Source organism: Pundamilia nyererei, unplaced genomic scaffold (genome assembly GCF_000239375.1).
Source record: "Pundamilia nyererei isolate P.nyererei 1_Seehausen unplaced genomic scaffold, PunNye1.0 scaffold00146, whole genome shotgun sequence".
Taxonomy (NCBI): Eukaryota; Metazoa; Chordata; class Actinopteri; order Cichliformes; family Cichlidae; genus Pundamilia; species Pundamilia nyererei.
Genome location: NW_005187547.1, coordinates 1,542,347 through 1,556,513, shown reverse-complemented (window position 1 = coordinate 1,556,513; position 14,167 = coordinate 1,542,347). Strand labels below are relative to the sequence as shown.

Sequence of the window (14,167 nt, the reverse complement as noted above, 5' to 3'; positions counted from 1 at the left end):
CTGATTAAGATGAAGTTTTCTCTTTTGCTCTTTTTTGTTTTTATTCTGCTTAAAGGACCTGAGCACACTGATGCCACTGATGAGTTGTTTTTTGTTGGGTTGTTTGATGAAGGACTAAAGACATTCCAGGAAGCATAATTCTTGAATAAGGAGATCTCCTTTTGTGCCAAGACATGTGGCTTGGACTACGCTCCCCTCCTAATTTGCAATCCCTCTTTGTTCCTTGCTCTGTCTCCTGCCTCTGCGTCTCCTATTAAGACTCATCCTCTGATTATTTGCCTTCTTTGATACTGTACTGTGTGTTGTCATCACATAGCAGCAAAATTGTGCAGGATACAAGCAGGCAAGAACCTGCGTGCATGCAGTATGTAAACCAAGTGTTTTCTGGTCTGAAGACTCGGGACAAGAGAAAAAAGCGAGTCTACTCCCTTGTTCATGATAAGAAGGCAGTCTAGTCTCCTGTTTATTATTTCACACTGTGCAGTCGCCGTTAGGGCCGAAAGATTTGCATTCATCTTTAATCGATATATCAGGAAAAAATCACTTTCACTGGAACTATTTGTTCTGACTGAAAGTATTTACTTTTACACTTCCAAGAATGTTATTAGCACTTTTTTTCATTCAGGACCTTCGCAGTGTTATTGTGAGCTCTGGTTCATCTAATTTCCCTTCAGTAAATTAGAAGCAGTTGTTACTCCCCAGTGCTAGCCGAGCATGAGCAGAGATTTTTCTTGTATCAGTGAAAGTAATACCAAAGCAAAGCACAGGTGGCTCTCAGACGTTCCCATGATTCCACATTCTCTCTCCAAGAATGAAAATATCAACTGCTAGCATGTGCCAACCTCTAAGGGAGTGTTAAACCTCAATCAGAGGACTGAAGTGTTTGTTTCATTTTATTCCTAAAAGTTAATTCTGTTTATCTAGGCATAGGGTTTTCAGTAGGAGAAACATTTAATCACGTCACTTATCTGCGTGACTTTTTCCAGTCTCAGCTGATCATGACAATTTGCATATTAATGATCGAGAAACGGACTTCCTTGTGTTTTCCTTACCTGGATAATTGAGCATGTATCAAGACATTGTACTTTATTCTTTTCAGGGTACCCATGTATCTGTCCAAATGATGGTAAGATTTTTCACATGCAATTAAAAAGTTAAACCACATGCACAGGAATGCAGTACTCTGGTGAGTGTTGTTTGACATTTTGACAATTAACTGATAAGACTGTATAAACAAGTGTGTCTGTGTGTCCTACAAACAGCAGCACTGCTTTCTTCTGTCACTAATGCTACGCTGATCCCTGCTCCTCGACCATCTGCTCCAAAAAGCCAAAAGGTTTGGATTTTCTGCAGCGGTCTGTGATGGTTGGGAGATGCCGCGGCTCTTGGTGCTCTGCGTGTTCGTAGCCATCTTCAGCTACGTTTCTGTTTCTATAGAGGTTTGCACCAGCTCCTTGATGCCAGGAGCTAAAGGTAACGCACTGTGGCGCTGTTGTAAATGTGTGTGTTTGCATTTTGACTGGATGTCAGCTTGATTTGTAAATGTTTATCTTTGCATAATGAAGTCTAAAATGTTTTCAACCTAAAATCAACAGTACTCATGTACTTTGTACTCATGTTTGTTCATGATGTTGGAAACGTTGTTGTGTCCCAACGTTACAGGAGAGTGTTAGAGTGTGAGAGTGCAACGTTCTGAGGAAATACCCCCTAAATGTTTTATAGTTTAAAGAGCTGATGATAAAGCCACCAAGCATTAAATGTTCTAAAGTTTACTAGCTCACTGTCTGCTACCCCGCGGTCTTTTGGAGGGAATGCCTCCCTGTGTGTGTTTTCCATTTTATGACATCCAGTGGCTTGCTCCCCTGCTGATTGAGACAGACAGACCCTAATAAAACACAAAGTGAAGCTATGCTTTTTTTCTCTCTTTTTTGCGCACTGTGCTGGAAAAAAACGAGAAAAAAAAAACGGCCTTTATTGTAAATGGAAGCCAGAGGCCCGTCTCTCAAGGAGCTGACATGCAGAAACTGAGATTGTTAAGCTAAAAGGCAAAAAAAATTTAAAAGATTCTCTCATTGTGACGAAGGCCATTTATTAAATTGTTGAAGTTTTATCATTTAATTTAATTTATTTTAGTTTTTTAGTTATTTATTTTATCTTATCTCATTTTAATTTTCTTTACTTATGCTTTTAGCATGTACAGCACTTTGTGAACTCTGGTTTTATGTTAAAGTGCTTTATAAATAAAGGTGGTATGGTATGGTATGATATGGTATATCCAAAACAAAGTCTGTTTTACAAAAGCAGCTTCTGAAATAAAGTTAAATTATGTTTGTGATGGGCAAAGGGAAGAGGCGTCTGTACCATCAGTTACACTTTCACAGCTTTCCAGAGAAGTTTCCCATTGTTCCATCGTGATATTGTGTATTTAGACAGCTGCCACAAACGCGAACAGATTATTTGTACAAGACTCATCCAGATACTTCTCACCACAGAGGCAGTCTCTTGAGTTTGTGTAGACTCACATCTGTGTATTTCGGTGGGTGACAGATGCGCATTTTTCCCAGTTTTAGACCCCTCAAAAATGTCTTACGACTTATTTTAACCTTTTTCAACAAACACAGTTTTATTACATTTACTGGTATGTTGACTTCATCATTCTTATATAGATTTACGGGAATTTTTTTTTTTTTTTTTTTTTAGACGTAAAAAAGTGGGACGCTGCAGGTCCAGTTCTTGAAATTGAACGACAATAAACACCGAATTCTGACATTTTTGGGGAAATAACCTATCTTATTGCTACTGCGACATGTTAAATAGCAGATGAATAGTGAAATAGTGATTGACACCTTAATCACACAAACCAGGCCTTTTGCTAATTTTATGCTACATGGTTTCAGTTTAGTAGTCCACAAAATTAAATAGTTACGCAGACTGTATCACTTGACCGTGCAGTGATTTAGCTTGAAAATGTCTACACAGCCGACCGAGCTGAATTATCAGTTTTCCTAAGTACTTCTGCCAGCCTAATAGAAGCAGACTCTAAGCAGAGTCCTTCTTTCTAAGCCCAGCATTTAACAAGATGTAAACTGCTGCCTGCATCAACAACTGAGGCGAAATTACTGTTTTAATAGACATTCAGAAATCTCTTAAGATTTCATGCCAAGAGCCTTTTGATCCATGGTCCCGCCTCAAACATTTCTGCTACACCTCATTTGTGCTTTCAGCTCTAAAAAGGACTTTGTGCCATTAATACTTTTAAAGCACCGATGTCTCTAAAAATTATACTGGCTCGCCGAAGACTTATTAAAACAGAGTTATTTCTTCTTTATAAACATCCAAAGAGGATTCAGTCCATCTCCTTGTGATGATTAGAAACACTCTGCCACACTTACATTGAAACTTAAACACAATCATTCACCAAAGCTCTTTGCTGAAGTGGTTTCTGACGTGCTGTTAGTGCTGATAATGGATCGCCACATTGATGGCCCTTTTGTTTAAAATCTTTCTTTTCTAAAATCCAGGGGACCAAGGTGAGATTGGAGATGATGGAGATCAGGGGAAACTGGGGAAGAATGGACCACCAGGACTTCCAGGTATCCAGTATCCTTCTAGTCAAAAATGGCTAAGCTGTAGGACAAAAACACGTAGACCCCGGTAATGTGTACACTCACAAAACGTGAAAGACATTTAGAAAGAAAAAAAAAGGATTCATACAACTTTTTGTCCACGAGCGCAGTCCTCATTGAGCCAGTAAATAAACTAATGTGTAAAATCAGTGGGGTTCCCCTTTATCACCAGTATAACCCAAATAAAATCTAATTTGCTTTTCTATCAGAGTGCGGTTTAGGATGGTGTAACAGGCAAGCATCAGTATAATCACAATGACTCTACATCTGCCTTAATGGCACTCAGACACTCAGTTAACAGGTGCAGGCGACTGCTTCCTTCCTGATATTTTCATTGTAGCTGCTCCCCATTCATCTGGTAAGTGTGCACACAGAGGCAAATGGAGCTGACTGCAGTACTTTTTAGTCATACGCTTGCTAACAAATACAAAAATGTGACTCTTATACTTAGTACAATTTTCCAAGTCTAATAAACGTGACACAATGCGCTTTGAAAAAAATTCCATTTGTATTTAAAACCTCTAAAAAAAAAAATCGAATTGCCAGGTTTTCAAATCACATACTGTAAAATAGTTTTTCCAAACTCACTTCTCAGAATTCTTTTTTACTTTTATTTTGAATAGATGTAAATACAAGAAAATCCCCAGCTTCTTCATTAGCATGTTTCCTTTAGGTATTGCAGTGGGGTAGAACAGCTGAAGGTTAAAAAGAAGAGAAAACGTGATGAGTGCCATAAGTGTACATCTATATAATCACACCTAGGAAATAAAAAAATTAAGTCTGGCTTCACCAGTCTCTTTTTTTTTAAAGTTAATTTTCCTTGCTTGTCTAATATGAACAAACATAGCTAGTAACAAAACCACCCAGTGTGCAGCTTTTGCATTTCCCTGCTGTTGCAGCTTGCCTCCCTTTGCTGTGGTGTGAGCTGCACTGTGCCACAGACAAACAGCACTGCACTGACATGACATCTGTATTTCTGTGGAGGAAGCAGATCTGTAAATTGCTGCTGATGAAAGCAGGGGTTTTCACAAGGTTTTTTTTCCCAGCTGAGCTGATAGGCATACACACAAATACCTGCTCACACATGCTTAAAAAAAAAAATGCATGCAATGCAGCATCCTGCACATGCCAGAGAGTACAAGACAACAGACACAGTTCACACGTGTGTAAATATAAATGCAATAAATATAGTGTCATGATCGTTTGTGTGCACACACCCAGCCTTTATTCTATAACGTCTCACAGAGCTCAGCACACATGTGCACGCTGCACACTGAAAACACCCTTCTTTTATCAGTGTGTGCGGGAGACGAATGTCAGGGCCGCTGGGGTCATTTTCAAAAGTGCAGAAAGCACGTGCACGTGAAACTCTTTCAACTTTTCAACTTTGCGGATATTATTCAACGATATAGAAAAGCCAGTCATTATGGTTTCTATGTGTGTATGCTTACTGTAGGCATGAAAGCAGGTTTCTGTGATGATTCTGTAACTGTAGTATGTCAGCAGCCTGACAGATGACGCATGTATTCCCTGTTTTAATTTAGGCAGTTTTACAGGAAACAGTTGCTTAATTTTGGAATGTTAAATGGGAATATGTGACTGCTAATGCTCCTGTGGGCAACAAAAACAGTTTGTTGCTCCAACAAACAACAAACTGTTGTGCTGGACTTGTACATTTTTTAGCTCGAATCGAAACTATAACTGAGGTTGAAATCTTTGCATTATAGACCAAAAAAAGTGGAAGAGCATGTCCAGTGCAAGGTTTTTAGAGCCAGTATCAACAGACAGTTTAAATACAGTATGTCTATAACCTAGTGAGGCGTTACGAGTCTCTGGTTCGTGTGTGCTGCACAGGGTGCCAGACAAACCATGAGATGACACACATCTATTTTTCCATTATGTATTGGCTGATATATCGCTCTGGCTCAAAACTATGGTGTTATATGAGGATCTTGGATCTTGTGCACTTTTAGGTAGCTAGAAGTGCACAACAGAACAACCTTATTTTCATGTTCCATCTCTCTATTAATCTCTACTAAACAGAAATGTCAAAAATGAGACTCCACTTCTGCAACTGTGCAAGCAACATTTAGTCAATACACTGATTTAAGATCATTTTAGAAACCAAACGCATTTTATTTTTGTTGTATTATGGCAACAGCTAGTTGCTTAGTTCAAGGGTGTTTTGAAATGACTGAAGGCTTTATTTAAATTGCCTTGGGCCCCAAGGCTTCGCCTTCTTTATCCTCCAGCAGCTGGAGATTCCAGACGTTAAACCAGTTGGGGTGGTTGGCCATTAAAAGTGATAGGAAGGACCGTTATCTGAACGTTGAGATAGGCCGTTTAACTGGCAAGCGTAAGCACTGCTAAAACATTATTCACCTGTTGCAGATGGAATAACAAAAGACCACCAGATTAACTTTCTTCGTGTGGCAACAAAACAAACACGTATAATCACTTCTTGTCGTCACTTGTCACTTCAGTGTTGTTGAAGCATTCACTTTGTGAGTGTGCTTCTCGGGCGCTTTCATGCAGAATTTTCCTAATTTAAAAGAAAAAAATAAATAAAAATCGCACCCTTGTGTGAGCAAATTTTTCCCAGCGACCTCACACAATCCATAAGAACTCATGCCTTCTGCCAACACTTCTCACAAATCACCGAGTCGAAAATCAACATGCGCAAGCGGGACATGTGAAATATTAGTGAATAGCTGGCTGTACGTGTGTGTGTGTGGCAAATCCCTCTAATAGTGGCAGGCTTCTCCAATGCGTCACTTAGTATTTCGAACGCCATCAATTTTCAGTTGAATAGTTTCCTGAGGAAACACTCATTCAGGGACTGGCAGAGAGCCTCGGTCTGCTAGTTTTCCCATGCGCATACACACACACACACACACACACACACACACACACAGCCTTTTAGTTTAATGTTCGCCATTTAGGATACATTTTTAAGGCACCCTCCAAAATCATGCACACTCCTGAGTTCTTCTAAAGACAAACAAAACAGTAAGCCAGGCAGTGGTAATCAGATTACAGTGTATGTCAATCCATTACTATCACTTTGTTTTTTAGATTAAAAAAATAAAACGTATTAATACATGATTAAATAAATAATAGTAAAAATGACACTAGAAATACATGCATTTAACAGACAGTGGATCCGACTGCAGTTTTTGCAGGGAGAATCCTTAAAAGATTGAATGGCGTGGAATAGAGTTGCCCAGATTATACAAAAGAAACTAAAATATAATGATACTAACACAAAAAGAAATTGATTATTATTAAAAGCGTAAATTAACACCATGATAATAACTGATTTTTCCAGTTTATGCTGACTTCGACCACATTTACAATATGTGAAGTTCCAACATGCACACATCCTCTACTTTTCTGGCATATGCAGACTATGTTGGACTGAAACAGCATTTTCAACACTTTTTCCAAATAATATTTCTTTATTCTGTCGCAAATACCTCCAAATCTCATCCTTCCTTTCTCCCGCAGGAGTGCCGGGGGAGTCGGGCCTTAAAGGAGAATTGGGCCACACAGGAAAGATTGGGCCTACTGGAGACAGAGGTACAGCAAAGTCATTTTAATCTAAAGTTCAGGTTTGATATGCAGTTTAACACAGTTTCCTGTCAGTCTCAGTGCTTCTCTAGTCCTGCCTCCTATCTGTCCATCCATCTGCCTGAAACCATACTGTAAAACCTTACTATTGCATTACTCATTCAAGTGTAATATTTACAATAAAATAATAAATAACTAAGAACTAATAAAGTGCATCAGGGGGTAATACTTAGTTCCTCAGTTTCCAAAAGCGAGAAAGATTAATGACCTTTCATTTTTCATTCGAGTGTATAAATTTGTTCTCGCTCCAGTGCCATTAAACATTTTGATAGGTAGCTGTGAGGTTTCTGCAGACGCTTAATGACTTTCAAATTGCCTTCAAGAAAAAATACGGCCTCCCGGATGCCCTCCTGAGATTTCACTGCCGCTCGCTCCCTAACAATGGTCTCAACTAAAACCCACATCACTACACTAACTGGCAGACTTAACTAGTCCCAAGACAAACACACAAGGAGAGTTTTTAAAAATTAAATCTGCTCATTATTGAGCTAACTAGACAGTTTCCACTAAAGGCTTGTATTTTTGTCCGTTTCTTTCACGTTTTAAGTTATCGCATCAAAAGATCCTGCAACATGATGTCATGCAGTTGCTCTGCCTGAAGTGGCTAAAACAGTTTCCATTGTAGTTTTTGTTTTTATGAGCAGTCATGTTCCCCTGTCTTTCTAGACATTCAGTTTCTCAGTATTCATTATGATTAATACGCTATTAGGAAAGTGGCTGTGTGTAAGCTATATCAGGCAAAGGAGTGAAGTCACAGCTTTGGATTTCATTGATGCTGAAAGCCCAAAACTCATAAAACACCTGAATAAAAACACTTGTTTTCAGGAACACGCCAACATAACAAGATCACAAGCTCAAATTCAGTTCGTGTTTGCAAGAATGTTGGCTGTGATACAGGAGCACTGAAGAAATTCAGTTCAGTTTCCACATGGGAAGTTGGTGTTCATTCATAATATAAAAACATGATAAATGAACAGACATCGCTTTTATAATTGTAACTCCATGTATATGGACCCTTATCAGATTGTCTGCAGAGCTTACATCGTTTTTGGCCAAAAGAACAACTATATAAATCTACAGACTGTAAAACTGTGGAGTTACTGAGTATATGGAACAAAAAAGGCAACTAACTGCAGCTGGAGGACTGTTTGGGATGAATTCTACTGTATACTCCACTGAGACACTGGAAAGCCGTATCAGGTCACATTTTACCATATTTACCCACTTGTGTTTTTCCATATTTTTTTGCAAAGGAGCTCAAACAAGCTCAAATAAATCAAATCCATCAGTATGGCAAAACAACTGGTCAGATTACAGGTACAGTATTTCACTGTTCTGGCTGTTCCTCATTCAAAGCTAGGCCATTGTGATGTTTGTACTGCAACCCACTTCCCCAAAATTTGCAACTGCCATTTGGGTTATTTTCCACAATGAAACAACAGTGTGAGTGCAAATTCAGGACAAGATTTTACACACAAACAGTAACATTTGATGATATCTCTCAATTAAAAATATATGTGGATGTTACTGTTATTTGGTATAAATTATCTTGTTGGAATAATTAATTGTGACCTAATGTTGGTCAAACTTTGACCATCTAGAAAGGTAAATAAATGGTAAATGGTCTGTATTTGTATAGCGCTTTACTTGGTCCTAAGGACCCCAAAGCGCTTTACACTATATGCAATCATCCACCCATTCACACACACATTCACACACTGGTGATGGCAAGCTACAAAGGCATGCGGCCCTGTTGAGTTTTCAATGTGTGACACAGCCATCTGGTGGTAGAACGTTGTAACTACATGACAAGGTCAACAGGAAGCTTCTACGAGGTTGAGATACAGCTAACAACAAAGGGTGCTATTAATGATTTTTGATTCTTCTGCAGGTGACAAGGGGGATAAAGGTGTAGATGGACCAGCTGGTTTAAAAGGGAAACCAGGTAACAGCATGCAGACACTGCCTCTCGTTTTAAGTCATACAGCCAAAACTAAAAAAGCTTTTTGCATGAGTCCTGTGAAAAACTAAGTACATTCCTACTGATCCCAGAGGAAGTATTAGAGTAAAAAGAGCTAGGTGCTGCTAATCAAAATGCACTTGATTAACTGGTCGTCACTTTTAACACTGATGTCAGTTTGCTGGTCTGGAGCGCTCAGATGTTTGGTAACACAATGACACCCAGTGGAGGTCAGAGCAAATTCGCTCCAGTGTCACACCATGCAATTCTCAGAGACACTGAGCTACATCTCAGCCTCTACAGGTCTTGGTTAGCATGTTAAATGTTAAAGTTCATGATAGTATAATCACAAAAGACTGAACAGGTATGGTTGTTTCGGAAGGATTGTCAGGAGAATGTCTCTTCTCTCTAAGCTGCATCTAAACAAATCACAAAACTCGAGCACTGTCCTTTGGATGGACCAGCCCAAAGTGGAGATGTTTAGAGCATATCAGCACAAACGCTCATACCAGCTATCAAGCACGGTGATGATTCCGATTTGTTTTGCAGCCACACGACCACGGCACCTTGCTGTCATTGAACTCATGCCTATGCCAAAGTATTCTGGAGTCAAATGTGAGGCCATCTGTCTGACAGCTAAAGTTTAGCCAAAAATGGGACAGTGATCTCAGGCACAGCAACAAATCTCTATCAGGATGGCTAAAAAAAAGAATAGAACCAAGGTTCAATGGTCAAAGACCAGACCTCATCTGGGTTGGAATGCTGTGGCAGGACCTGAAGAGAGTTGTATGTAAATGAATACCCCGCCTACACAGTGAAAAAGAGTGGGCCAGAATTCCTCCACAGCCATGTGAGAGATGATCAAGTCATGCAGTAACTCCAAGTTATTGCTGCTGAAAGTGGTTGTGCAAAATACTGAATCACTGGAAATGAATCAGTAACTTGTTGTAGGTCAAATGATAAAGTCTTACTCATGCAGTTAAACAACCTTGAAAAAGAATGCTGTAGTATTTACTTAAACTGTCATGGTATGGGCCGTTAGACCCCGTGTTTTGTGTTTAATATTAGTATTTTCTTATGTTTTGGGTTAATTCTTGTTTTCTTAGTTCCTAGGATTTGGGGTCTTGTGTTTAGTGTTGTGTTATAACCTGTGTCCTCCTCCGGTGCTCTGTTTGTGTCTCTGTGTTGGTAAAACAGTCTGTAAATTTCCTGTTTTACTTTGAAGGTCTGTGGCTCATCTTGCTCATTAGTTTCAGCTGTTTTCCTGTGTCATTTCCTGATTACCTTGTGTGCATGTGTATTTAGTGTGTGTCTACCTCTGCTCCTCGTCGGTTCATCTGTGTTGGTTATTATTTCAGATCTCCTCATTAGTGTTCCCAGTTTAGGTTTTTAGTAATTTCTCGTGCTTCGTTTCCTGTTTTTCACGTTGTAAATAAACGCTTACCTGCATCTAGCCGTCTCCTGAATATTGGGTCCTTTTTCTACAAACACCACACGACTGCTACCCCGGCCGTGACAAAAACTTTTAGCACACCCATAAGTGGATTTGATCTGGGAAACGGAGTTCAATAAACAACATTTAAACACATTACTAATGAATTCCTTCAAATTCCTTTCTGGGGGAAAAAAACAAGTATTTGTTTGTGACTCTCAATCGGTTCAAATAGATGCTAATGGAGATTGTCCCTAAGGGAGCAATGCTGTAGAAAAGCATTTAATGATCCTTATTACAATCACCAGTCCTTGTACCAAGAAGCAGGTTCCATATTTGTCTAATTTTCTGACATCTTCTGACATTCAGACAAATATTCATCCGAGCTGTCCTAACCCCATTTGATCTATTAGGTACAATGTGTGACTGTGGGAGGTACAGGAAGGTGGTTGGACAGCTCGATATCAATGTAGGCAAGCTGGGGAATGCAGTCAAGTTTGTGAAGAACGGTAAGTCGCTATGTTTTCAATCTTTTACTAGACACTAGACGATGTCTTACCTTTAAAATTTAATAGAAGGAACTTAGACAGGTTTCTGTGTGAAAGAGCTTGTATCAAGTCTGGCCTCAAAACACCAAATCCTTTCTTCATTCAAGAGTTACATTACACACTAGTCCCTTCATGCCTGTGCATCATCCTGCCACTTGACTTCTAATTTGATTTCTGTGTTAAGAAGAAAAAATCAGAACAATGAAAACATGCCTTTAAACTTATGTCAGATGACCTTTAACCTTTGCACATGTCCTGCTCAGTGGTTCTAGGCTTGAGAGAAACAGAAGAGAGGTACTACCTGCTGGTGAAGGAGCCCAAGAGGTTTAGAGAGGCTTCAATGAACTGCAAGCTCAGAGGAGGCAACCTGGCCATGCCTAAAAGCACCAGCATCAACCGTCTCATGGCAGACTATGTTAGTCAGGCAGGACTGACAAGAGTGTATATAGGAGTGCAGACTCAAACCAAGGGCATGGTAAGTGGTTTTGATAATATTAACTAGGTAGTAATTAGTAAGTCTAATGCTTTTTTGATACTTTTAATGTGGAAAAATAAAAGACGGTTGTGTAAAGTGTAAGAAGGACATATTTTAGGCTGTTGTGGGCAGTGTTGGTCAAAAACAGAACAAAATTAGTTAACAAATGATGACAAACTGTTGTTGTTGTTTTTAATCTCTTCTCTATTTTCTAAAATCAGGACGGGAGCAGTCACGTTTATGCAGACTCCACCCCTCTGCAGGGTTTTGCATCTTGGAGCCAAGAGGAGGAGCTACAGCCCAACACAAACTCCAGCTGCGTGGAGCTGCTCAGCACTGGAACGTGGGCTCACGTGGAGTGTGAAGCCACCATGTTTTTCATCTGTGAGTTCCCGAAGAGCAGGAGAAGAAGAGGAGGAAGAGAGGCAGTTGCCTCGTCATCATCTTGACCTTGACCACTCACTGCACATGTCAAGACAAGGATCAGACTCCTGAAAAAAACATTTATATTTCACATTTCCTGCAAATATGCAGACAATTTCAGTGATTGAGACTACTGTGTTTGTATATTTCACTAAGAACCATTACCACCAACAAATCAGTAAAATTGTTCTAAAATTAACTAAAATTGGGTTTCTTCTTTTAATTTCTTTTTCTTTTACAGTTGTAGTGGCTTTCACTATCTGAGAAAATATGGGGCTCACTTTTACTGCAGTTTTTACCAATTCTGTGGCACTGCATCGGTATCATTGAAGGCTGCGGCTGTACTGAAAAATTTATATCAGGGTTCAAGAGGTTGGTTTAAGCAATTAGATTAGAGTAAAACGGTCTTGTGCTTAAGCACACAGGATTATCGTGCTATTTCACACAGAGTTACTCACAACTCCAAAGTAAATTAAAGTTTACTAAACGTCTATAAGAGATTTACAACTGCTGTACCCTGCTGCTCAATTACAAGTGTCCAGAAGTACAAAGAATATACGAAGAAACCCCTGCTTGAACCCTGACAGTTGTTTCAAAATTACAAATACATTTGTACCTTCTTTAGGTACAGTTTGCTGATCAGCGTGGATAGAGTTCAACCACAAGTGGTACTAGAAATGGAGCAAACTAAAACCTGAAACTAACCCACATGAACAGAGGGCAAGTGGAAGTGGGTGGATCAAACTGACCTGGCAGATGATGGATTCTGTGGTAGCGGGGAGCTGAATAGTGCTGGATACGGGGACTGTGCTGAGATCTCGGGTAAAACCAGCATGAGAATCAAGGTCCAGTGGATCTTAGGAGTTTATCCTCTTGATTTAGCCTACTGATTCCCCAATGTCAACATCCCTCCATCAGACAATCATTATTTCAGACATTTTAATTGATTTCACTATAAAAGAACAAAGAAGAAGAATAAAACACCACACATACAAACATGCATATATTTTAAAAATATCCCAGTAATTACAAAACAAATGAAAAAATAGTTCCAGTGTTTCCAAAAGCAGGAGAAATATCTTGAATCAAGTCATTCAGACATAAATTAAAAAGTAAAATTTCTCAACAATGTGGGAGATTCACAGTCACAAACACATGGCTTGCACATGTTCACCTTGTGTTTCACTTTTGAACTACTGTAAGTGCACCTCAAAAATGCTGCAAAACATGGAATACCATATCCTTTAAAAAGACCTATTTTAACATAACTGTCATGGCTAACTGGGGTGAGCTGTGTGGAGCAAATAAATGAGGACCCAAGAGCAGGCACTCGCTGAGATGCGAAGGAGTTTTATTGCAAAATCAAACACAAGGTGAAAATGGCAAAACGGAACTAAAGATAATGCATACTGGGGGAAACTAAACAGCAGGGCTATAGGAGTCTGGGCCAGTTGTAACGGCAACAGTCTGGGTTAATTGTAACAATAATGCAAATGTTACAACTTACACCACTATTACTTTAACTGTTTTCTTTGAATTGCAGTATGTCGAGGTCGTGGAAGAGAAAGACTGACCGAGGGGTGCCTCTCAGTATTTTGGAGAGAGCATCAAATGATGTTAGAAATCCGGGAAAGCCCAACAGATCTGTGGCAAAATTGTATGGCATTTGCAATGTCAGTTTGCACTGATTTTGTAAAGAGAGGAAGAAGCTGGAAGAGCAGGGATCAAGGGGACTCCCACAGTAGGATACCATGGTGGAAAGATGGTCTTCACTGATAAATAAGAGAAAGAATTAACAGAATACCTGATGAGGGCTGCAGATGCATTTTATGGACTATCTCCACGTGAGGTAAGCAGATAGGAATTGATAAAGGATAAGGCAGGGGAAGGTTAGAAATTTGTAATAGTGGCAATTTAAAATATAGTATATTAGAAATACAAACATATTTCGTGATTAAAATTACAGGTAAAAGGACTGACATATCAGCTTGCAGTGAAACATGGATGCAAATATCCAAAGTCATGGGACTAATTCTGGAGGGCTGGACCAGAATGGTTCTCAGCCTACATGAA

General features: G+C 39.4%; 1 protein-coding gene across 1 annotated transcript; it reads left to right on the top strand.

Annotated features, from left to right (window-relative positions):
- The first annotated feature begins 1,373 nt into the window (after positions 1 to 1,373).
- On the top strand, positions 1,374 to 12,124 carry colec10 (collectin sub-family member 10 (C-type lectin)). Its single transcript, XM_005744634.2, has 7 exons — positions 1,374 to 1,473; positions 3,522 to 3,593; positions 7,134 to 7,205; positions 9,148 to 9,201; positions 11,062 to 11,157; positions 11,460 to 11,671; positions 11,893 to 12,124. Exons 1-7 carry the CDS (start codon positions 1,374 to 1,376, stop codon positions 12,118 to 12,120), a joined length of 834 nt encoding a protein of 277 aa, XP_005744691.2. The 3' UTR covers positions 12,121 to 12,124.
- The last annotated feature ends 2,043 nt before the right edge of the window (positions 12,125 to 14,167 follow it).